Genomic DNA, 26,696 nt, shown 5'->3' with positions numbered 1-26,696 from the left:
TGTACGACCTCAAGCGCCACGCCTCTTCATGTTTCCTCCCTTCCAAAGCTATCGTTTTGTTTACGTTTTAAACCGCCTAATTAGTCCTTCAATGCTTTCTCTTTCAATTGTAGTCCCACTACTTACCATTCAATTTGTGTTACTTCAATTCCTATATAATGCCCTCTTCTCCAATTTCATTCATCTTTTTTCATTCATCTTTCAATTTCTTCACTATCTGAAAATTCTATTATCTATTATGGATTCCAGTGTTGGTTCATTCACAAATCTCAAGGCCGGTCGCCTACACCAACAGATTGTAGGGAGGATGCTTCGTCACTGGCCTGCCCGGAACGTCAAAAAAGGAGGGCAACTAATGGGAATGGACTTCCTACTCATTGACGAAAATGTTTTTCCATCTCTACTTGATTTACCTCTCAGTCGATTAAAAAATCGTTCTCTAATTTCTCTGTTTTTTCTCTAGAGTTGTGTCATCCAAGGGTCGATCAATGTTAGCCTCCTTTCCAAATTTGAGAACTCGCTGCGTGATGGGCAAGTATATATCATGTCAGACTTTGAAGTCACCAGAAGCAACTCACGTTTCAAGCTCACTGATTCTCCATTCTCAATTCGTTTCATATCCACTACTGTTTTTGAAAAGCTTGACGAGTCTTTTGGTATTTTCCCAAAAGAGTTTTTCAGGTTCCGTACTCATGAGGAGTTGGTTTCTCTAGCCAATACCAATACTGATCTTCCTGGTCCGTTTAGTTTACACCCTTTCAATGTTTACTGTTTCCAATATTAATTAGATTTGTTGAAGCTAAGTTCCATAATCGATAGGCCTTCAGTATGCTCCTTTTAGAGGATTGACAAAAAAAAAATGTAGATAATATTAAGAGAGGTCGTCTTACATTTTTTTCCCAGACTTAAAATCTCTGCAGCTGTTATTCTGAAGTTTACCAAATTTCCATCCTTATCAATGCGTCTTAATTTTCCCTCTCTTCTCCCACATTAGATGTCATGGGCCAAGTATGTCCAAGCAAGGCATATAGGAATGGAATCACAGAGACCTTGGAGAGGATGTTAGTAGTTCTATCCCTTGAAAGGTTTGACCCTCACCGACGTACACCTATTATCTCCAAAGCTGAATACGGTTCTTACATTAACCCTCTTTATTGCTTTAACACATGTTTTCTTTTATGAAAGCGGGGAGAAAGTTCGACTAAGTGCTTTTGACGATCACGCTACTTCACTGGAGAAAGTTTTCAGGGAAAAAGATGGCGGGGCTTACATATTGTTGGCTACTAATGTCAACCCAAAGTTATTTGGAGGTATGCCATTATAAATATCCCCCAATCAATTCAGTATGCTTCCTATATTGCATTTAAATCTACCATGACAACTAACGATAAGCTATTCAACAGGTGAACTCTACCTCAATGCTACGTCTGGGACCAAATTTTATGCAGATTTAGACCTGACAACAACTGCTCAGTTTGCTGATAGGTAGTGCTATGTTTTAACATTAAATGTTTTTCAATACTAATTCACAAAAACTTCGTAATGTCTCTTAACCATTATTTCGTACATGAACAAGCAGGCTAAAGGGGAAACAGAAAGAAGACACCAACTATATTGCACCATTCCATGGTGTATCCAAGATTGAACATATATCTATTGATGAGCTTAACCAGTTTGTGGCTACCGGTAATCCGCAGGTCAGTTTATGAAAATGAATAGGTTCTCTCGAGAGGAATTTTTTGAAACTAATTTCCTTTCATTTCCATGTCTATTAAACCACCGACGCCAAAACTACATCTAATTGGTTTTGCTTTGCATATAATTTAGGAGGTTGAATTCTTATGCACCGCAACAGTGATGGCAATTCAAACTCAGCGTGGTTGGAGCTTCATATCTTGTGCTACATGTGGTATGAAAATGGTCAAGAAGATGGCCTCCTTAACTTACAATAACTTCAAATGTGGCTCAACTACTGCTGTTGGAGATGTAAAGTAAGTTTCTATAATGCCTACTTTGCATCGGAATAGATGAACTTTCAGATTGTAACTAATCATCTGTAATCTACCCATGACACAACTTTGAAGATACCGTGTGGAACTGGTAGTCGACGACGGAATGACCACCGGCGTTTTTGTAGCCTTTGATAAGGACATGGTGAAGTTGACCAACATACAGGCATCAACACTCTCTTCTCAGATGGTTTGTCATTACTCTTCCAAACCTTTTACATTCGTGTATTACTTGAAACATTAAGTTTCAAAACTCAAGTACTTATGTCTCTCTAATATCTTCTCGCAATCCCTAGAGTGACGGTGAAGACGCATACTGTGGTGCTCCTATACCAAAAATAGTGTCTGACATTGTTGGGAAGAAATATACATTCCAACTTAAGCTGACTAACTTCAATTTCACTCCTCACCATCAGTCATTTACTGTCTCACGTATTTATGAAACTACTGAGGTTCTTCCTGGTCCGACCTTCGTTGAGGTAAACTTACCACCACATCCTAACTCCTCTTTCCATGCTTTCACAAATTTTAACCAAACTACTTTGTTCCTGCAGGCGCAGGCAGAAGCTGGAAAAATGGTGGGTCTAGGGGCTATAGGAACTACATCATCTCCAATTCAGCAACACCAGACAAGCACAACCTCTGCAGAAGATATAACGACTGTGGAGAAATTCAATGCTTCTGCATAGATACCAGTCGAATGTTCTTTGGCACCTAAGACCAAAAAGCAGAAGAAACAGAAATGAAATTAACCTACTTCCTTACATTTTAATTTTCCATTTCCTTTTCCACTTCATTAAACTTTGTGTTTTTAAACTTCTGCGTCAGAATTTGTTTGCTTTGCATAACTATATCGTTGGTATTATTACTGTTTTCCCAATATTTCCATTTCAAAATTTATTTGCAACTCCACTTTTAAAACGAACAGAAGCTGTAATCATTTTCACCTATCATTTAACATAACATTTTAACAACATAGCTACTAAAGTGTGAAACAAATTTTAACCCGATCATAGGTTTTAAGTCTACAACCACCAAATTTCAAACAAACAGTAAAACAATTTAAAACCAAACTATATTTGTGCACAGAAGAACATTTGGAATACTAAAACATATACACATGCATCAACACAATAGTAACAAACTTTAACACCCAAATGTGCTTTACATAATTTTAAAATGCTAATTTGTCTCGCTATTGCCTCAACCCTCAGCTGTCCCTTTCAAAGAAGAGCTTCCAGAAACAGTTGAACTGGAAGTAGTTGAACTTGCCGTATGAGTTCTCTGGCACATCCCTCATTGTTCTCTAGGGAATGACAAGATTGTGCCTCTTACACTTTTAAAAAAAAAAAATATGAGATGCAGAAGATGAAACCTTACTTTACTTACAAACCCGTCAATCTCTCATTAAAATGGACATCAATTGGCTCCTTATGTATGAACCGATAATACAACTGCTTCGACTCAAAATCTTCATATATTGGGGGTTACATACCAAAACTCAGTCTGCATGTTTACCCATATGCCAATATGATTCATTTAAAACAGTAAATGTAGAAATGGCAATTTTACATTGCTACAACTTTAAACGGGTGATGGGTCAAACAACATTTGATTAATGGTAGAACCACCCCTGTTCTGCCTAATCAACTTCTCTTCATTTTACCTGTTACACATTTATAACCGTCCAATAAAACATTAACATTGAGGATTATCGAATTTGTCAAAGCCTACTTTGTTCGACACTCTTAAATCCAGAATATAAGAAAGCAATTGTGAAGAATATTTCCCCTTCCCGTTTCCCAGTTCAATCAGGAAGTCCAAACTACTACGAAAACTACAAACGACTTGCAACAATGAAATCTCCAGGAAGTGATCAACGTAGGAGGCAAAAGAAACCAAAGAACAGCAGAGAAGAAGCACGTTTGAAGGATGACAAAATAGTTTTCAAGAAAAGTAAGCTAAAAAGTTATCGAGTGAATTTTTTTTTTTCAGTGACTATAACCATGGCTTAACTAACCACCATTCATCTCTCTTAAATTCCTAAAGAGGCCAAGTTACGCCAACCATGGCTGAATGAAAAATATTACACTGAAGCATCTTCGACTTCGAACTTTTGCAACTCAGCAGTTACCAGAAACATTAAACATCTCGACTCAAAACGGTACTGCTTTTAAGTAAGGTCTACACAGCCATCTTATTCCCAAAAAAAATTTGTTGGACTATCTACAAGAGCTCAACAACTGCGACGATCAATTATGATAGCTAAACACAAGACGATGAATCAAAAAGGTACAACATAGTTATCTTTTTGCCAAAGTCGGTAAAGCCACAAATAATTCGCATAAACATTTTCGACATTCCACAACCAAACAATTCAAAATAACTTTATGTTTCACCTCCTCTAACACTTACAGAAACTTACTAATGTACCTTCTCATTAAAACAGCAGCAGCCAACAAACATGGTGAAACATCTTCCTCTAGTATTGTCAAATGCCAATTTTGTGACGCCCTGCTCTTGAGATCTGAAACAAGAAACCAAACCATATGTTGTCAACAAGGACGAGTTAGATTACCAAGAGTCCGTCCAACACCCCCAGAACTTGAGAAGCTATACAACGAGTCATCAGACTTCTGGCGCCACATCTGTGTACTCAACTCAATGCTAGCGTTCACCTCGACTGGTGCCAAAGTTGATCACACAGTCACAGGCACACAAGGACCCTATACTTATAGGATTCATGGCCAAAATTACCATTCCATAGGGTCTCTGTTACCAGAGGATGGGAAGCAACCCTGTTTTCTACAGCTATACATTTTTGACACTCAAAATGAAATTAAGAATCGTATGCAGAAGATGACAGGGTCAGGAAAAGGGAAACCGGTAGACCAAGAGATTGTTAGTATCTTGGTAATGATGCTAGATAGTATCAATGAAATGGCCAAGGTTTTTCGAAAAGCTAGAGATCGATATGAAGGTGGAGAATGCAGTGAATTCAATATCAAATTGGTCAAGCAAGCAAAGAAAGGAAAGCAATATGACTTACCTACTGCTGATGAGATGGCTGGTCTGATAGTTGGAGATTTTAGTACAGCTACATATGGACGTGATGTTATCCTTCAATTTAAGTCTTCTGAACTACAAAGGATAATTGATCTTCATCCTCTATATATGAGTCTTCAGTACCCTCTACTCTTTCCCTATGGTGAATCTGGATATCATGAGGAAATCCCATATGAGTCATCCGCAGAGAGCCAAGTTAAGAGCTCGTACATGACCATGAGAGAATACTATGCTTACCAGATTCAAACACGCTTATCTGAAGGTATGACAATTACCAAGGGAGGAAGATTTCCATCAGTACATTGTTGATGCCTACACAGCCACAGAACAAGAAAGACTTCGTTATATTGCTCTTAATCAAAAAAAATTAAGAGCTGATTTGTATAACAATGTGTATGATACTGTTGAAAGAGGAGAAATATATGCTAAACGGATTGGAAGATGAATCATATTGCCCTCAAGTTTCACTGTAGGACCACCATATATGGTGGAGAAGTACCATGATGCAATGGCTATATGTAGATGGTTTGGAAATCGTGACTTATTTATCACCTTCACAGCAAACCCTAATTGGCCAGAGTTAACAGAACATCTACAAACATATACTACCGAGGGATCAAACTCAAGACCTGATCTGCAATCTAGAGTTTTATAAAAAAACTAGAGGAGATGCTCGCCGATTTTAACAATGGAGTCTTCTTCCCTATTCCTGTGGCAGGTATTAAAATTAATATAAAGCAATCACTTCCATTTACTTACTAATTAGAACGTAAATACCTAACTATATTTCAAAAAATTTTAAAGCAGTAGTGTACACAATAGAGTTTCAAAAACGAGGCCTCCCACATGCACACATCCTACTATGGCTAGGAGGCAATATGAAAAACCCAGAGCCAGCTGTTATTGATAGATACATTTCTGCCGAATTACCAGATAAGGAAACAGACAAGGAAGGCTTCGAACTGGTAGAGCAGCATATGATACATGGCCCTTGTGGTTTAGATAGACAATATTCACCATGCATGGAAAATGGTATTTGTAGCAAGAAGTACCCACGACAGTTTGTGGACAGCACTACCATTGACAACTCCGGCTACGTTGTCTACCGGCGCCGTAATGATGACTCCAAATTTGTCTTCAAAGGTCTCACACGATTGGACAATCATAATGTTGTACCGCACAACCTCAACCTGCTGAAAAAGTATATGGCCCATATCAATGTGGAGTGGTGTTGTAAAACAAGCGCTGTTAAGTATCTCTTCAAATATATAACTAAAGGTGTTGACAAAGCAACGTTTGTTATTGTGAGACCAAGCAAAGGGAAAAGAAAAAAAGGATTGGACAAAGAAGAAGCACAACCTATTGATGAAATCAGTGAATACCTTGATTGCCGCTATGTCTCGGCTTGCGAAGCAGTTTGGAGAATATTTGCCTTCCACATCCATTACCACAAGCCAGCAGTGATACGCTTACATATTCATCATCAAGATCAACAGAGACTATTATTTGACCAGTTGCAACGATTGGAGAGCATCATTAGTAGAGAATATATAGAAAAAACAATGCTAACTAAATGGATGGCCACAAACAAAAGAGAGAGAGATTCACATGATGTTGGATACATTTCAGAAATCAAGGCATACGATCTCACATATATGGAATTCCCAAAGTATTATGTATGGAACACTACAAAGACCTGGACAAGGAGGAAACAAGGTTTTGCTATTGGGACGATTGTACATATCCACCCATCAGCTGGTGATTTGTTCTATCTCAGAGTACTATTGAATATTGTTAAAGGTGCCACATGTGTGATGACCTTAAGACAGTTGCTGGAGTTATATATGCTACAAATAAAGAAGCCTGCTACATTAGAGGACTACTAGATGATGACAAAGAGTGGCATGACATTATTAAAGAGGTCGCACAATGGGCATCAGCGTATCAAATCATGTATCTTTTTGTCACACTGCTCCTCTACTGTGAAGTAGCTAACCCTCAAGAACTTTGGAACAAAAACTGGAAATACCTAGCAGAAGATGTCCAACATAACCGTAGGAAGGTCTTCAACTTCACACAGTTAAACATAAACAAAGAGGAGTTGGAGCAATATGCTTTGATTGAAATTGAGGAGCTATTAATGGAGAATGATAAGTCTCTCACTCATTTCCAAGATATGCCTTTGCCTGATAAGGCAATTCTGAAAAAAATCAGCCAGCGTTGCTTGACAGAAGACCTGCCAGTTGACATTGGCAAAGAGAGGGTTCATCATGGCAGATTATTTCCAACTTTGAATGAAGATCAAATAAAAATTTACGAGGCAGTTCTGAATTCCGTTCAAGATAACGCAGGGAAACTGTTTTTCTTACAAGGACCAGGAGGCACTGGGAAAACATACCTCTACCAAACTATTATTGCCAAGCTACGGTCAATGTGCAAGATCGTTATCCCAGTCGCATCTGCTGGAATTGCCGCTCTACTCTTGCCCGGCGGAAGAACTGCTCATTCACGCTTCAAAATACCAATCAACCTCCATGAAGGGTCAACTTGTGATATCAAGCCTGCAACAATGCTAGCAACCTTAATTACAAAGGCTGAGTTAATAATATGGGATGAGGCACCCATGGCACATAAACACGCCTTTGAAGCCGTAGATCGCACAATCAGAGACCTGATGGCATTAGACGACGAAACTGCAGTAAACAAGCCGTTTGGTGGTAAAACAGTTCTACTAGGAGGAGATTTCAGACAGATTTTACCTATGGTACCTCAAGTCGCTAGGACACCGTACAAGCCTCTTTAAATCGTTCGCATCTTTGGTCTGCCTGTCAAATTTACAAACTCACAATAAACATGAGGCTAAACAAGTCTGATGCCGCTTTTGCAGCTTGGATTTTACAAGTGGGAGATGGAAACTCTATGTCAGCAACCACAAACCCTGAAGAACATGTTGCCGGTTTTAGAATAGCTATGGAGGAATGTTTAATGTTACCAAACATGGGGAACCACCTAGAAGCAATTTCAACTGCTGCATATCCAGGGTTCTATCGATCGTTCAAGGAAGACAACTACTTAACTGAGAGGGCAATCCTAACTCCTTGAAATGAGACAGTCCGTGAAATCAATGAATACCAGCTATCCAAGGTTGCAGGTGACAGTAAGGAATATTTAAGCTCAGATTCCCTCCAAACAGAGCTTGCACCAGGTGGAGACTGGAGTAACTTATACACAGTCGAGTATTTAAACTCTCTAGAGTTTCCAGGCCTACCAAATCATCAAATTCGCTTGAAAGTCGGCATACCAGTTATGCTCCTGCGAAATCTTAACCAAAAAAAGGGTTATGCAATGGTACACGTCTAATTGTCACCAGACTCGGTCTAAGGATAATAGAGGCAGAGATACTCACTGGAACTCATGTTGGTGAAAGAGTCCTCATCCCAAGGATTGTCCTGTCTCCAAATGACACCAAGTATCCTTTCACCTTACGTAGGAAGCAATTCCCAATAAGAGTGTGCTATGCAATGACTATTAACAAAAGCCAAGGCCAAATTTTGAAGCAAGTCGCTCTTTACTTACCACAATCAGTGTTCACACACGGCCAGTTGTACGTTGCTCTTTCCCGTGTAACCTCAAATGCTGGATTGAAAATCCTAGATGCAACATCAGAGAAGAATGGTACTGGAGGGGTCATGAATATAGTCTACAAAAAAGTCTTCAATAACATAAACACTTAAAAGGTACACTCCTAACTGCCGATGCATTATAGAGGACAACAACCATGTACAATATCCACAAACTTTGATTTAAAAACTACTCTTCTATATAGGAGGAACATATTCTAACTATTCTTTATATTCCTTCTCAGGGACTAAAACAAGACAATAGTCATCAATCAATACCTACGAAGAATGTCCCAACCTACGAAACCATTTTGTATAAAGCAATAAATACTTACAGCTTAATACATTCTCCCTTATTTTCCGAAGTTCTTATCGTTTATTCATAAGTATCAAATTTTTAAAATATTCACATCTTCAACCGAGTTTTGTTTCGTAAACCATTTTTAAAAAAAATGGATAAAATATAATGAGCCCAAAATAAAGGCCTCAACAAACTGAAGAATTATATCAACGAAAACGCAGTTTAAATTAAAGAACGCTGAAGGCCCACTATCAAGAAAACAAGCCCATCTGAATAATAAGAGAAGAAAAATAGCAAACAGATCTTCAAACGACTGATATATTAGACCTACAAAGCGACTAACCTCAATTTCGCTTGGACTCCCCACCACCACCACTATCATGATAGTAATTAAAGGCCACTAACACCAAGAAATCAATAACATAAGTTACTCAAATTTTAAAGAAATGAAACGGCAAGGACTAGCTAACTATATAATCTAACCACACGAAGAAAGCAATACTCAAAGTCACACCACCAAAACGAAAGAGAAATGTCACCTTCCAAAGAATTATCACCATTAGAAAGCCTCCCACAATATCTTCTAGGCGAAATTATCTCCAGGGTTGCAAAATCTGGACGCAACCATGTTCGTCATTGCTTCCAAGTTTCATATGAACTAGCAATAGCCTGCAAGGATGAAAGAGTTTCTAAAGAACTCAACCTCAAGCAGCTGGCCATGAATCCATTGGCAACAGTACACAACTACCAAAGACTAATGGAGAGATGTCTCCAAAACGGTAATGCAGAAGCACACTACATCGAAGGTGTTAAACAGTATTTCTACTACAACAACACACCCTCAGGACTTCATCATCTCCAAGCATCTGCTGAAGGTTTGTATGAAAAAGGCATTTATCTATATGGGATTCTCATGTTGTGCAGGGGAGAAACAGTCACGGGTAAACACTATTTGGATAAGCTACAATGGGTTAAATCAACAACAAGGTCTGATCGTTGTTGGACCAATATCAAATTATCACTCCAAGGCATCCATATCATCATGCAACCCAGCTACTTCCAATCCATAAGAGACATCAAACCAAACAAGATATGCACACTTAACGACATGGATACAAGGTGCAAGAAGTGCTACTACTACAAACAGATGAGAAAGTTTGTAAACCGTATTTGAAAATGAGTTTTACAAAAGCAAATGTCTGAAATACTTGCATCTTAATTTTCAATAACAAGTTTCTTCTCAAGCTGTTTTGATTTTAAAAGTTTAAAATTTAGAGATCGACAAATATTAATATCCCCAAAGAACAGGTTCGCTCCTACTTACGTATATAGAACCATAGCAAAATAGAATTTAGCTCAAATATAAGGTATTACTGAAGACACCATTACCACAGTAGTGGACATACAACATTTTTGGCAGACATAAAATACACTTGAAATGCTGATAATGGTTTAAAAACTCAAAGCATAAACTAACCAATTAACTCAAAAATGAATTATTTTAAACAACTAAGTTGTACAATAAACATCAGAAAATGAATAAACATGGATGCTAAGAAAATCTTGGAAAAATATAGTACTTCTGAGCCGAGAATGACACTACAGTACTACACTATAAAAGATGGTCCTCAACTACAAAGCTTTACAAAAACAGCCATTTCAAACTTTATAAACCATCGAGGAAAAGACAGTAACTGGGCAGACGACTATTAACCAAAGGCATAGATCATAAATCAAACCACTGGGAACTATTTTAAAATTGTAAGGAACCGGTTGAACCATGTTAAATGAAACACACACATTCAGGAAATATTAAAATTAAAAGGTAATAGTAAGCCAAAGTTATATTATTATTAACCAAATCTTCAAATCGGTTACAAAGTTGACACACGTATTAAAGTACGCTTTTAAATCACGAGTCCACCATTACATTAATTAGAAACGCCAGGGAGTCGAAAAATCCGGGAAAATCCATCCAACACTAAGTATCTAATTAATGGAGGACTCTTAACTAACGAGTAGACTAGATCTATTTATATGGCAACCATATACTTTATTCGTAAAGTTATAAGTGAAGGAACAAAAGAAAACAAAAAAAAAAACTGGAAAATGGCCACCAACCAAAACCGGGAGTATACTTTCTCATATGAAACTGTGCCGACCACTCTACTGAGCAAAATCTCCATCCTCCTATCAATCCAAAGGCCACTGACGGGAGGACAAGCAACCTAGGTCTACATACCTTACCCACAAAATGTGGACGAGCCAACATTGGCACACTTCAGAGGTAACTTACTGTACCATCTAGCAAGAAATGCAATTCCAGTTAACGAAGCAAGAAGAAAGACAGGATGGTTCATGCAATTTCTAGGCGCAGTTTTACAAATAGAAATTCAAAGCAATATGATTTTCCTTATACACTTCACAGTAAAAGATTACAACTTCCAGGGAAACCCCGTTCTCAACACTGAGATTGTCATGGCCAATCTACAATCATCAATCAGGACACCAAGCAAAAGAGAGGAAGAGGAAGGCTGCGTTATTTGTTTGGAAACATTAGAGGGGAAGACGAAATTAACACACTAAAATGTAACCATATTTACCACCATCACTGTGTTATCACTTGGCTATATGAGACTAGAAATTGTCCTATATGTAGGGCAACTGATCTATAAGAGAAATAGTTGTAAGAAACAATAAAGGCAAATGTGGCTACATTGTCTAACTCGATTATTGAGAAGAATGTAAACTTAATTTACCATTAATTCAATATCAACAAAACTCACAAATAAAGGGAAAAGATAAGCAAGGTTAGCTGAAAAACAAACCGGCACAAAAATACAAGTGTATACAATTTAAAATACTTTTAAAATATAAATTTGAAAGGAAACCTCCAAGTGTATACAATTTAAAATACTTTACAACTTAATAAAGGACAAAGAAATTAACAGACATTTAATATTTATTAGATTCTTACTAAAAAGAGATCTAACCGTTTACAATTTAGTTAATATTTTGCAAAACTCCTACAAATGAACTCCCCATTACTTTAAATCAGAGGAGGCCCTAATTAAAAACAAACAAACATGAACTTACGGAATGAATAACGGAGACAGAATGTTTGTTACAATACTTTATAAAAATAAGAAGAAACAGAGTTCCAGCTTTTTAATAAACAACAACGGACAACAAACACACCCAAAAAATTAGACTAATACTCGCGATGCTGTCTACAAATGTTGTTCGTTTATTTTAACAAAACAAACATAACCAAATGTTATCATACATTAGAAACAGTAATGTACAAAACATAATATACCAAGACAAGGGATTCCATAAGTTAATCACAGGTGTTACTATTTCACTTGAAAAACTAACTACAAAATGATATAAACATTTAAACAATTTTATTAAAAATAGACAAATATTAAAGACAAAACCCCACACCTACAAATTACACACACGATTATGCCATAAATTAATGAATCAGAAGAAAACGTTCAAGCTAATTATGACGTGAATATGAAAGGGAGAACGGTAAGGGAATAAAGGGAGGCCAACAAAAAGTAATCAAAGAAACACAAACGTCACAGCAAAACAACTCCACCCTATAAATAACTCTGCGAAAAGTCTAAACATCAACATCACCCACTACTTGCAAAAAATGACTACCATAAAACCCTACTCCCTTGAAGAACTACCAAACGACATCCTTGGAGATATAATCACTCGAGTTGGTCAGGTTTCAAGGAGGACCGTCAAACATGTTATGCAAGCATCACCAGAGCTTGCAAAAGCAGCTCAAGATCACTGAGTTTTCAAGAAAATCAACCTACAGCCGCTAGCAATCAATCCCCTAGCAGCCCTAAAGAAATACCAAGACCTCATGGAGAAATGCATTGCAAGTGGAAATGTGGAGGCACACTACATCAAAGGCATCCAGGAATATTTTCACAAAAGCAACACAGAAGAAGGCTTGGCACACTTGAGAAAGGCAGCAGAAGGTAACTACGAGAAGGGTATTTACCTTTTTGGAATCGTCAAGTTGTGTAGGGGTGACACAGCAGAAGGACAATATTGGCTTGAGAAGCTAGGCTGGAAAGAAAACAAAGCAAAGGGTGATCAATGCTGGAAAGATATCAAAAAGTCGTTACACAGAGTCAATGTTCAAAAACTACAGTGCTACTACAATACATTGGCAGAAGTCCAACCAACTATAAACTGCAACATCAATAACATGGATACTAGATGCCCAGACTGCTACTACTTCAAGCAAATGATAAAGTTTGTCTTTTTCATTTAGTTTAAACGTAGAGAATAAGGTTTTCCCATGTTATCATCATTTGAAGAAGCCGATAATCATAAATAAAATCCTTTGTTATACCCCTTCATATACATTACCAATACCTGACAAACAAATTTAAAGAATAGGAGAGCCAATCTGAAAGTCTGACAACAATAGAAACGATTTCAAATGAATTTTGAAAACATTTTAACATGACATCAATTGTCTCTACTTAGAAACTCGACATATATATAAAAGACAGCCCACAAAGAATGTCAAAAGAGGTGTGAAACTTCTATACGACGACAAAAAAGAGATATGCAAATAAGGCTTATGCTATAAAGACAACTACAACTTCAAAATAGACGGCACAGAGAAGTAACGCAAAATACAAATGATATGTAAAACAGTAGCAGATGCAAGACAATATATAGAACTAACAGAGCCTCATGACCGCAGGGGATGTAACAGATCAATTAAGATAAGACGCAAAAAATAAACAAAATAATCAGTAACCATCAACAATGTAAGAGATCGATAGACCGTTAGTAAAAGGAAACGATGCAGAGAAAAAGTAAGACATTAAGTTCAAAGTAGAAGTGTAACAACCCGTTCCGTGGACCCCACTAGCCTCACTACTAGCCCACTAGCCTCACTGCTAGCCGCCCAAACGGACCCCAAGCTGGCCCTGCAGGGCATCGATCCTAACCCCTCACTGGGCAAATAGAAATATTCATCCAAATCCACAGTAGGTTATTTGGTGGCAACTTGTCCTGTGGGAAGGTTGTTTAAAGGTGGGGACCAGGGTTCGAGGAACGCCTGGCGCACCAATAACCTACTGGTGGATTGGGATATCCACAGTGATGGGTTAGGATCGATGCCCTGCAGGGCAAGCTTGGGGTCCGTTTGGGCGGCTAGCAGTGAGGCTAGTGGGCTAGCAGTGAGGCTAGTGGGGTCCACGGGACGGGTTGTTACAATAAAAATCGATTTTTATGTGACAACCCATCCCGCGGACCCCACTAGCCCACCGCTAGCTGCCCCAACGGACCGTCCGTGGACCCTGCTAGCCCACTGCTAGCTGGCCCAACAGACTCCAAGCTGGCCCTGCAGGGCATCGATCCTAACCCATCACTGTGGATATCTCAATCCACCAGTAGGTTATTGGTGCGCCAGGCGTTCCTCGAACCCTGGTCCCCACCCTTTAACAACCTTCCCACAGGACAAGCTGTCACCAATTGACCCACAGGACAAGCTGTCACCAATTGACCTGCAGATCAATTGGTGACAGCTTGTCCTGTGGGAAGGTTGTTAAAGGGTGGGGACCAGGGTTCGAGGAACGCCTGGCGCTTCAATAACCTACTGTGGATTTGGATGAATAGTTCCATTTGCCCAGTGAGGGGTTAGGATCGATGCCCTGCAGGGCCAGCTTCGGGCCTATGGGGGCAAGCTAGCGGTGGGCTAGTGAGGTCAACGGGACGGGTTGTCACATAAAACAACTTACTAAATTATAGTTACTGCAAAACAAATTTAGATATAAAATCTACAACCAAAAATGCCAAGAAACAAAACTCTAAACAATATCCAAAATATACATTCAGCATCCATATTAATCAATTTAATTTGGCATAAAAAATACTATTTTTAATATTCATTCATTGCATATTTATTACTTATAAGTAATAATAGTAAAAATAAATAAAAAAACAAATTAACTAAAAATAATTCAATTTTAAAATAGTATAAGCAACTACTTAAGTTTTTAGTAAATAATAAAAATAATAACTATTTAAAAATGAATTAAGTAAAATAAATGAAAATGACAAAATAGTAAAAAATAATACTATAAATTTGTTTAAGTAATAATGTTATTAACATTAACACTATATAATGTTATTAATAATACTATGAAATTCATCAAATACACAACAAAACCCTAATATGTATGGAAACAAATCTTCAAATGTAAAACAATTAACAACAACTAAAACAAAAAAACCACCTTCCAATTATATAGTTTTCATTGTCTAATTTATTTATGTGTAGATCTCCACAATATTCATATCTACCGTCGATTAGATCCAATCTAACGGTCATCAATCAACTCTAACTTAACCCTTCTTCTCTTATTTTTGTACATCTCGGGGAAAAAATTTCTCTGCATAATTAAATATGATTTAACAACATAACAAATTGGGGGAGGGTTCGGGGGGTCTTAAAAAACATCGAAGGTGGAGAATAAATCTGACTTATCCGCCTCAAGGTTTCCAAAGATCGTCAAAAAAAAACCCCCTGATTTTCAATCACCGACGCTTCTATGCCATATCAAAAAGGTTTTCTTGAATTTTACCCTATCTCTGCGGAATCACAAAAGATTTAACCTTGATTGACTGTCCAGATCTAACGATTTTCTAATTTCCGTTTTCTTCTCTTCTCCTTTACAGATTTTCGATCTACAAATCATTTAGTTTCTTTCTATGTTCAATGGATTGTAATCGATTGTACCAGTTTTTCCTTTTTTTTGATCATTTGTTCAATTGATTGAAATAGATCTGCTCTTCTCATTTTCAAGTTTTGGATCTTTTCCTCTCTTGAATCGATAGTAAAAGTATGTAATTTTCCATTGTATTTAGTTTCTTAATTTTCATTGTATTCAATTTCTATATTTTTATTGTTGATACAAAAAAAAACGGAAACTAAAGGAATAATTTTTATCAATATAGAAACGATTGGCATGGAAGTTAAAGGATTCATATGTGGCCTCCTAGCAAAAAACGTTAAACCGAAAATCAGACAACAAGGTAAGCAAGAACAAAGAAGCTGAGCAAAACACATGAAAAATGAGCATTATTACTGTTGTAAATGTTTTACACTTTCTCTTTGAAAAATTGAACACCACTTCAAACTATGATTTTTTATTAGAAAAAAAAAACGCACCACATCTTTATAAAATTATTTTGCTTTGAATATATTCACTTAGGTATTCAACACTATTAATTTAGTTCTTTTCAGTTTTTGAATTGTCCTTATCTGTAACTATGATTTAAAAATATATATATATATATATATATTTATTATAAATTACAGTTAGTATTAGTACTAGAAACAAGATCTTCTTGGTGTGGGTGATGATGAATGATGATGAATGTATGCAATGGTGAGATGTGAATAGATAGATGGATGGGTGTTTCAATTCCCCTTATGTTGTTGCAGTATAAGAGGTATCAATCCTAAATGAGTGTTTGTGAACAATTAAGATATGTATATGAATCTAAGTTAAGCCAAATGCAAAGATTGTTTGTCACTACAATCCTAAGAAGAAAATGTAAAGATGCAGAAAGTAAAACTACAAGAACTAAGAACTAAATGTGAATGGAACAGAATGATTATGACTATATGAAGCTAGAACAGAAATAGAAACTACTATGATGAACTAATGCAAGACAATAATGAACAGGACAATGAGTAGATGAAACAGAAATGCAAATAGGAATGAAACAGAACAATCACAAATCATAAACAAGAGTTATGGGGATGAACTCGAGCAAGCACTCGACCGAGTGTAGGTCGAGTGCAGGGTCGAGCTGGATAAATCCGGGAAACAAAGCAACACAATAAAAACAGAGCAATGCAAATACGAATCAAACAACAAGCAAGCAACAGGATTAAGACTTTAAAATCAATAAACAAAGAAGGCCTTGAGGAGGGATTCATGGGCTGAACTAATCATTGTGGTTATCTAACTTGGTCAACAAATCTCAAGCAAACTTTGAGCTAATCTCTAGACATATAAATCTAAGACAAGTTTCTTCCACTCTCATGGCAAGAAACAATCAAACCTATGCAATTCTAGACTTGCTCTCACACAGTAAAGAATCTACACAAGCAGGCATTAAGCAATACATCTCAAACCAAACAAGACCTCTAATCTCTTAGCAAGCCTAATGGTAAGCTCTAGATCTAGCCTTATCTATGCACCTTAAACATTGGTGTGATGCTAAGATGCTTGAAATCAAACCCTAATCTCTCAGTTCAGGATCAGCATTAAGAACATCTAGCCTAGAAGAGATCTACAACAATCAAGCTTGACCAAATCACACAAACCACAAGATCAATCCAGCCTAACCCATCCTCAAGATCCTAAAGAACTACTCACAAGAACACATGGTGAACACAAAAATCATAAACCCAAAAAATATTGAAACTTGCATCAAATGAAAGATGACACAGAGATCTACAATATTGATGAAGAAATAAAACTCGAAATCTTTATATCTTGAAAGTTATGAAACCAACAAAATACAAGAATCTAGTCTTTTCTCTCTCTCAAACATGTACAAAATCTAAGGAAAATAAAAAGTGCAAAAAGAATAATTCTCAAAAGGGTAAAAACTAGGTTTAGAGAATATCTAAGCTGGACTCTTTTGGTGGCTGCAGATACAAGGCTTTATATAGGAGAGGGGGTGGAAGCCCTAAAAATACTAAAAGACAAAATAGTCAACGGCTCGGTCAACTCGACCTGTGCTCGGTCGAGTGGCAGGTCGAGCTGGCTTCTCTCGTGCATTCTCCACTCGGTCGAGTCCTCCTCAGCACACGGTCGAGTGTCTGGTCGAGTGTGCGGTCGAGTGTGCGGTCGAGTTGGACTCTGGACCTTGTTGTTTCAGCCTTAACTCTATTGCTTTCCCTTCATGGTTGCTTCACTTCTCCTCAACATTGCTTCCAAGCTTCTTAAGCTCCAAAATCACCTGAATATGCATGAAAGGATGCAAATGCAATGCATCTAAACTATAATGCATGATTAGTGCTAAAGCTACACAATAATGGCCTAAATGGATAGCAAAAGATGCAAAAGATGTGAATAAACTAAGGGAAAACAAGGTAAAATATATGAACATCAATACCCCCAAACTTAGTCTTTGCTTGCCCTCAAGCAAATAATCAAGACATAAGAAGGTAAGTGAAGTTCGAAAGTGGGATCTCAGCTCCTAAAGCTTGCAAATAGACCATCTAGAATCAATGTCCAAGTTACTAATACTATGATGCAAGTTGAATGAGCTATACTTAAAGACTTTAGACAAGCATATCACAACATTTACTGATTTGAGCCTTAGATGTCCACATGCATTCAAATCAACCATTTCCTTTAACATTCATTAATCAAGAACATGAATCAATTCTATGCAATGCTTAAACTCATTTGGCTTGGAGATAAAGGTTTTGAGACAATGATGGTCTCTTTTTAGAGTGGGGCTTGTCAATATCAAGGTTCTCTCATGAAAATGGATTGAGCTTTAGAAGAATGCTAAAGGTAAGAACACTTAGACACATACAAGAACAAAACCTTGTCTACCCAAAGGTACACAAAGTGTCTATCCTAGCAATCTAAACCCAAATGATCCTAGTGCTACCCTTTACTTCTTCTTTTCTTTTTCACCCTTTTCTCTTTTTGGTTTTCAAGTCTTAGGAGAGGTTTCTTATTTGATCTATCTAGTGGGATGGGGGATTCTTACTTATTTGCTATGGTTCTCTTTTCTTCTTATTCTTAAGACATATAAGCTTTTTGCTAGACTTTCCTTTCCTTTCTTTTTTTCTTTCTTAAGCTAGAACCATTTTCAACAATACTTTACTTCCCATCATTTCACTAGACTTTGTATAAACACAATCTCCTCTTAAAGACTCTACCCTTTGTTCTCATTCTCTTTTTCTTTCTTTTCTTTTCTTTTCATAACAGCCAAGTCCCAAACCCAACAAGTGAACCACCTAGTCTTATCTAGTTTGAAAAATGCAAACTAGAACTACACAAGGTCTTACTCTTGTCAGTTAAAACCTAACACTTTCTACCAAGCTCAATCCCAAAAATAGGCCTCACACACACAAGAATAAACATGGCTTGAAAGAAGGGTTGGTTAAGGGTAGGGGAACTGATTCTTAATGAGGAAATCAGGTACTTGGATCAACAAGAGTGGTAAAAAGGAGAAAGATGATCCAAATATGTATATGGTATCCATGAGTTTAAAGCAATGCACACATTGATAATTATAAGTCAATATTAGGTTCTTATAAGTAGGAAATGGCATCAAATCACAACATGCTTCAATTTAGACCAAATTCAATGCAAGAATTAAAGGCTTGGTTCAATCTTATGCTTCTAACTACTCAACTAGCATCAAAGTACTATTAACTTGGGCATTGATCCTAGTCAAGTGAATTAAGCAAGCTAACAAGGAAATACTCATCATAGATCCCTAATGCAAATATTATACAATCCTAAATGAAACATGCTAAACAAGATCCTAATATGCAATGCAAACTACATGAACACTCTTTTTTATAAAGATTTTTTCAAAAAGTTTTCAAATTTTTAGGGTTTTTCTATGCCTTAGATGCTTATGCAAATACTAATATGAAGATGCTAAAAATTTGAAATAAGAACACAAAACACAACATCAAATGCTATCTCAAACCCTCCCCCAAACTTAAATCACACAGTCCTCTGTGTGAAAGAAATTTGTAAGAGGATTCAAGATTAAAAACAAAACACAACTATGAAATGCAATGATATTTACAAGTGAAGGTGATGGTGGTACCTTAGGGGTTGTGGAAAAATTTGTCCACATCCATCTGCATGCTGTCATAGGAGTAGTTGAGGTCTTGTTGGTGACTTGGAGATGTACTTTGGGGCAGCTCGACGATGGAGATCGACCGGGACTCGGTCCAGTGCGTGTCCGAGTGGGGGGTCGAGCTGGACCGCGAGTGTCCATTACCTGTCCCTTCCTCTTCTATTCAGACTCCCTTGCTTCCCTGACCATGAAAACACTAAAGCAAAAATCAAAATACCAAAATTCTAAGCAATATATACAGAGATACCTTAGGGACTTCCTCCCTAGTGAGCTTGTTTAAAGTCACTAAGCTTGACTTTTGATTGCCTTTTTAGGCTTGAGTTAGAGACCAAGAAGGTGATGAAATCCCCCTGGTTCTACTTGATAACCTTTGTGTTCCTTCTTGATCACTACCTCCTTAGCACTTGAACCATGTTTCTTTTTAACCTTGAGCTTTGGCCTTGCTCTCTTCAAAGTCCTTTTGTTCAGCTTGACTTGGAGATCCTTGACTAAAGCAGTCAGTTCTTGAACAGAATTCATAAGCTTCTCCACTGAATCTTCTTGAAAGGTTAGCTTACCCCTTGAAGCAGTTTCCTCACTTGAGACCTCATGATCCTCCTTTCTTTTGATAGTGTAAGGTGGATCATATTTTGAAGGCAGATTAGTGGGATTGTTGATGTCAAACTTCATAGTGAAGTCTTCAGTCAGGTGGAGCTTGATAGTCCCCATCTTCACATCAATAACTGCCCCAGCTGTAGCTAAGAATGGCCTTCCCAAGATAAGAGGGTCTTCAGGCTCTTGTTCCATGCTCATGATTGCAAAATCAGTTGGGATCCTTGCTTCTCCTATTTTGATAGGGAAGTTTTCAATCACTCCAACCACATCCCTCTTGGATCCATCTGCTAGACTGACATAGTAGTTGCTGTCCTTAAAGTCCTCATACCCCAACTTCTCAGCCACTGAGTATGGCATCAAGCTCACTGAAGCTCCTAAATCACAAAGGCACTTATTGAAGTGCATGTAGCTGATGGAACAGGATAAGTTGAATGAGCCTGGATCTTCAAGCTTTGTTGGGACAATAGCTTTCCCAATCTCTTTCAAATCCTTCATATCTTGGTCATGAGCCCTCTTCTTTGACATCTCAAGTAAAAAATCCTGATAGAGAGGGTATGGAGCATATTGTTCCAACACAGGTCCTCTCTCTTCTTCTTGGTAAGCAATGATGACCTCTTGTATGGCCATCACTTCCTTCTTCTCAATTACACCCTCTTCTTTCAAGGCTTTCTCTTTCTCTTGTTGCAAATCTATCTTCTCCTTTTTCTTAATGATCTCCCTGAGTTCTCTTATCTTTTGTTCCTTGAAATGCCCTGGTAATGGTAAAGGTGGTTTGTAAGCAGGAGGAATGTATCTAGCAGGCTTAACAGCTTCTGTGTCTTCAACTCGATCAGTCACTCGATCAGGTACTCGATCGTGTGTGTGGTCGAGCACCTGGTCGAGTTGTTTCTCTGCTTCAGTCTGCTCAGTAAAACCTTCACTCTGGGCTTCAATTAGTGATGAATTCTCCCCACCTTGAACCTCACTGTCCTCAGTGACATATTCCTCATGGAGATGGATAGCTTTAGCAGTGAACTCCTTTTGGTTTTGAATAGCTTGTTGAGGATGTTGGTGTGGCTTAGGAGCTAAAGTAGAAGCAATGGAGCTATCCATGTACTGGAATGAAGAGGTCAGACTCTCAAGCTGGTGTCTCAGGTCATGAGAATAGGAATTCAATTTTTGGTTCAGCTCTTCAAACTACCTTGCCTCCTCAATCTGCTGATTGGCTTGCCCAAGCAATAGTTGTTGCATCATGGCTCTTAAGTCAGGTTCTTGGGCTTGGTAGGTCTGAAACGCTGGAGGGTGACACCATTGAGTCTGGAAACCTTGTTGCTGGTGCATGGGTGCATAATAGAACTGACTGCCTTGAAACATGGTTATTGACTCGAACAGACACTCGGTCGAGCACAGGCTCGAGTTGATGGTCGAGTCATTTGGGAAGTGCTGTCTATTTAGATCCGGCGTCTGACTCGATCAGGTGCTCGATCACGACTCGGTCGAGTGGTGGTCGAGTTGATGGTCGAGCTGGCACCTGAAACCCAATCACAAACAAGCAGGAGAAGAAACAAGAGCAGTAGTGAACAAGTGGTTATACGAACTTAATCTTAGACTAATATGGATCTTAAATGTCACAAAAACACACTCAAATGGGCAACGGCGCCAAATTGAAACAAGATCTTCTTGGTGTGGGTGATGATGAATGATGATGAATGTATGCAATGGTGAGATGTGAATGGATAGATGGATGGGTGTTTCAATTCCCCTTATGTTGTTGCAGTATAAGAGGTATCAATCCTAAATGAGTGTTTGTGAACAATTAAGATATGTATATGAATCTAAGTTAAGCAAAATGCAAAGATTTTTTGTCACTACAATCCTAAGAAGAAAATGTAAAGATGCAGAAAGTAAAACTACAAGAACTAAGAACTAAATGTGAATGGAACAGAATGATTATGACTATATGAAGCTAGAACAGAAATAGAAACTACTATGATGAACTAATGCAAGACAATAATGAACAGGACAATGAGTAGATGAAACAGAAATGCAAATAGGAATGAAACAGAACAATCACAAATCATAAACAAGAGTTCTGGGGATGAACTCGAGCAAGCACTCGACCGAGTGTAGGTCGAGTGCAGGGTCGAGCTGGATAAATCTGGGAAACAGAGCAACACAATAAAAACAGAGCAATGCAAATACGAATCAAACAACAAGCAAGCAACAGGATTAAGACTTAAAAATCAATAAACAAAGAAGGCCTTGAGGAGGGATTCATGGGCTGAACTAATCATTGTGGTTATCTAACTTGGTCAACAAATCTCAAGCAAACTTTGAGCTAATCTCTAGACATATAAATCTAAGACAAGTTTCTTCCACTCTCATGGCAAGAAACAATCAAACCTATGCAATTCTAGACTTGTTCTCACACAGTAAAGAATCTACACAAGCAGGCATTAAGCAATACATCTCAAACCAAACAAGACCTCTAATCTCTTAGCAAGCCTAATGGTAAGCTCTAGATCTAGCCTTATTTATGCTCCTTAAACATTGGTGTGATGCTAAGATGCTTGAAATCAAACCCTAACCTCTCAGTTCAGGATCAGCATTAAGAACATCTAGCCTAGAAGAGATCTACAACAATCAAGCTTGACCAAATCACACACCACAAGATCAATCCAGCCTAACCCATCCTCAAGATCCTAAAGAACTACTCACAAGAACACATGATGAACACAAAAATCATAAATCCAAAAAATATTGAAACTTGCATCAAATGAAAGATGACACAGAGATCTACAATATTGATGAAGAAATAAAACTCGAAATCTTTATATCTTGAAAGTTATGAAACCAACAAAATACAAGAATCTAGTCTTTTCTCTCTCTCAAACAAGTACAAAATCTAAGGAAAATAAAAAGTGCAAAAAGAATAATTCCCAAAAGGGTAAAAACTAGGTTTAGAGAATATCTAAAAAGCTGGACTCTTTTGGTGGCTGCAGGTACAAGGCTTTATATAGGAGAGGGGGTGGAAGTCCTAAAAATACTAAAAGACAAAATAGTCAACGGCTCGGTCAACTCGACCTATGCTCGGTCGAGTGACAGGTCGAGCTGGCTTCTCTCGTGCATTCTCCACTCGATCGAGTCCTCCTCAGCACACGGTCGAGTGTCTGGTCGAGTGTGCGGTCGAGTTGGACTCTGGACCTTGTTGTTTCAGCCTTAACTCTCTTGCTTTCCCTTCGTGGTTGCTTCACTTCTCCTCAACATTGCTTCCAAGCTTCTTAAGCTACAAAATCACCTGAATATGCATGAAAGGGTGCAAATGCAATGCATCTAAACTATAATGCATGATTAGTGCTAAAGCTACACAATAATGGCCTAAATGGATAGCAAAAGATGCAAAAGATGTGAATAAACTAAGGGAAAACAAGGTAAAATATATGAACATCAGTACTTCAAGTAGCTCCAGTTTGGCAGGTGTCTACCAAATGAGTAGCATCTGTCTCATTGTCATTTTCCTTACTTTAGGGTATATTTCTTTTGCTATCTACGTCATGTTAAAATTTCTATGAATTGTTTACTAATTTTTTTGGAATTTTAATGTTTTGTTTATATTCTTTGTATTTAATTTTTCCCAAAAAACTATAATTCTAAAAGTAACAATTGACCATTAATTATGGAGATGTTTATACATATACATAATATAAAAACTTTGGGAAAGTAATAAAATGTTTAAATCGGAACCAATGCATGGAAGTCTCCAAGTCCAATAAAAAACATTTGACACACTTCCAAATAAAGAAGATTTGATTCTCTAAATTTTTAACTACCAAAAAAAAAAGTCAGACCTTTTACATCTGTAACACCCGCAAACCAATTTTTGGTATTTTGGTAAGGGTGTCGATCGACACCTTCTCGTGAGGCATCGATCGACACCAGTTGTGGCCGGTTTGGTCGGTTCCTTTTTAATTGTCCGGTTTGCGTGGTTGGTTTAGGGAATCCCTAAAATCGAGTTTTTAGAGGAAGAAAACGACCTAGGGTCGTGTTGTTTTGTGTTTTCTGCCGTTTTCAGAGAAAAAGAAAAGAGAGAGTAGTTCTTGAGCTTCTGAGAGAGATTGGTGAGATTTCTTGCTGTTCCTGGGAGATCTAAGGCTGGGAAGGTGTTAGAAGCTTGCTAGGAGTGAGGGAATTCGTTCTTGTTGGTCAGAATCTTCTTGAAAGAGGTGAGTGCATGACCATGGCTTATCTAAGCTAAGATCTCTAGATTTTATGTGATTTGGTGCTTATGTGGTTGTTTCTTTGAGTTCTCTATGGTATTTCGTCGCTGTTTTGGCTGGGTTTGGCCTCTGGGAGTGCAAGGAGCGGATTGGGGAAGATTGGAGGCGAGATTCGGAGTTTTTGATCGAAGGAAATCGCTGCAGGGCAACGGTGTCGGTCGACACCAGTTGGGGTGTCGGTCGACACCAACGCGAGGATGGCTCGAGACTTTGGCGAGTGTCGATCGATGCCATGTGGAGGTGTCGGTCGAACAAACTAGGGTTTTCGGGAGTGTCGGGCAGGGTGTCGATCGACACCAGTATGGTGTCGGTCGACACCAGTATGGTGTCGGTCGACACCAGATTGTCAGTGTCGATCGACACCATCCGGTGTCGGTCGACACCCTTCTTTCAGCTACGACGGATTGTTGTGTGCTTTGTATAATGCCTGGTTTGTTTTATTGATTGTTGTTTGTGGCATGTAGAGATCTTATTGCTTGTGTGTATAGCCCAGTAGATGGGAGGATTGCCTCACTGAGTGTTTATCAAATACTCATGCATCTCAATTTGTGTTTGTGGTGCAGGTAAAGGCAAAGTGTGATCGTGGAATCAAGGCAATGAAGAGGAGGATGTTCTAGGGACTCGATTGGATGTTGTCTGGCATTGCTAGGTTGCTAGAGTTGGGTCATTAGAAACATTGCTAGGTTGTTGGTTCCTTGTTTCTTGTTGTTTGGTATTGGGATATTGCCTTTGCTATAATATTGGTTTGTTATTGGTTATTATTGGTTTATTATTGGATATTGATTATGATATTCCGCTGTTGAATGTGTTGGTGGTTAGGTGGCTAGTGGGTATGGGACCACCAGCTGTAGTTTATTTTATTATATTATATTTATTATTTATTATTAAAAAAAAAAGGTCGGTTGTTTCATTTTGGTATCAGAGCCCTTACGGTTCTAGGTTTGGGTTCACTAGGTTTCTGTTGTAGATGTTTGGGATTTGCATGCTTGATTGATTATGTGAGTTAGTCAATTATGTGTGGCATGGAGTCCTAGAACATCCTCTTCGAGCCTTCAATGAGATTCCACGGTGAGTTATTGTTATGTTTCTTTGTGTGGTATTGATATGTTTTATGCTTGCTAGCCTCTGTTCTTGGAAGATCAGTGGTTAAGGTTTGAGTTGTTGGTCGTGGACGGGGACGTGGTCGTGGTCATTGTCGGGCGGGTCCCGAGGCCAGCGAGTGTGTGGTCCAGAGTTCCACGAGGAGGTACGTCAGAGGATCGCAAGTGTATCAAGAGGGACCAGAGGGGGTTAGCCGGTGAGCATGCCGGTGGTGCTGGGAACCCAGGTGTGGGGTTGCAGCAGGTGGAGCCAAGGGTCGAGATGATTGCTTGGCAGATCGGTTGGCGTGCTGTTGGAGCGGTTACCGAGAGGGGTACCAGTGTAGGCTCCAGTTGTGCCGCATGTGGCGGGGTGCAGCCGAGGGCTGCGGATGTTGAGGACTTTCCACCTTATGTTAACAGGATGGAGCGGTTGTAGATGACCGGTATGAGATTATTCTCAAGGGGTATCGGACCTAGAGAGGCGGATAGGTGGACATATGCAGTTGGAGCAGATATTTCTCTGTTTGGGGGTTAATCCAGTTGGATATTAGATGATCAGTGGGCAGGTGTAACATTGCAATGTTATACTCGGACCACAGGAGGTACTTTGTGTCGAGAGATGTTTATAGTCATTAAGGATTGTTGCTCCTAAGGAGATGATTATTCACCTGAATACCGATAGCTCGAGGGGCTGAGGGCTCCGAGAGTGGCAGAGGGGATGATGTTCCCCTGAGGGGATGAGTAGTTCCCCTGATACCGAGATCTTGAGGATTGTGGTCCAAGAGTGAGACGGTATAACTCGAAGACGCTGGTCTGAGAGTGAGATCGGTATGGCTCAAAGGTTGCGACCTAAGAGAGGAAGAGTT

The 26,696-nt window shown here is 38.5% G+C and overlaps 1 protein-coding gene, 1 long non-coding RNA gene and 3 pseudogenes across 3 annotated transcripts; all 5 read left to right on the top strand.

The window, feature by feature from the left end:
• Window positions 1-340: 340 nt before the first annotated feature.
• Window positions 341-2,698, top strand: LOC147924736 (uncharacterized). The gene is made up of 10 exons (XM_087496928.1): window positions 341-388; window positions 464-737; window positions 995-1,085; window positions 1,186-1,310; window positions 1,404-1,485; window positions 1,580-1,697; window positions 1,828-1,991; window positions 2,085-2,199; window positions 2,306-2,488; window positions 2,564-2,698. Exons 1-10 carry the CDS (start codon window positions 356-358, stop codon window positions 2,696-2,698), a joined length of 1,320 nt encoding a protein of 439 aa, XP_087353054.1. The 5' UTR covers window positions 341-355.
• Window positions 2,699-4,436: 1,738 nt separating this feature from the next.
• Window positions 4,437-7,878, top strand: LOC147924735 (uncharacterized; annotated as a pseudogene).
• A 50-nt stretch (window positions 7,879-7,928) lies between these two features.
• LOC109129955 (uncharacterized) lies at window positions 7,929-8,809 on the top strand (annotated as a pseudogene).
• Window positions 8,810-9,528: 719 nt separating this feature from the next.
• On the top strand, window positions 9,529-10,170 carry LOC109129956 (F-box protein At2g35280 pseudogene; annotated as a pseudogene).
• Window positions 10,171-15,438: 5,268 nt separating this feature from the next.
• LOC147924734 (uncharacterized) lies at window positions 15,439-25,462 on the top strand. 2 transcript variants are annotated; one of them, XR_015587078.1, is made up of 4 exons: window positions 15,439-15,611; window positions 15,723-15,886; window positions 16,002-16,079; window positions 25,312-25,462. It is a non-coding gene; the product is annotated as an uncharacterized LOC147924734 (long non-coding RNA). The 2 variants fall into 2 exon arrangements; XR_015587077.1 differs by lacking the exon at window positions 25,312-25,462 and having other exon boundaries at window positions 16,002-16,230.
• Window positions 25,463-26,696: the final 1,234 nt, after the last annotated feature.

Source organism: Camelina sativa, chromosome 17 (genome assembly GCF_030686135.1).
Source record: "Camelina sativa cultivar CO46 ecotype springtype chromosome 17, ASM3068613v1".
Taxonomy (NCBI): domain Eukaryota; kingdom Viridiplantae; phylum Streptophyta; class Magnoliopsida; order Brassicales; family Brassicaceae; genus Camelina; species Camelina sativa.
The sequence above is the reverse complement of the archived record's forward strand: the minus strand, read 5'-3'. Positions and strand labels throughout refer to the sequence as shown.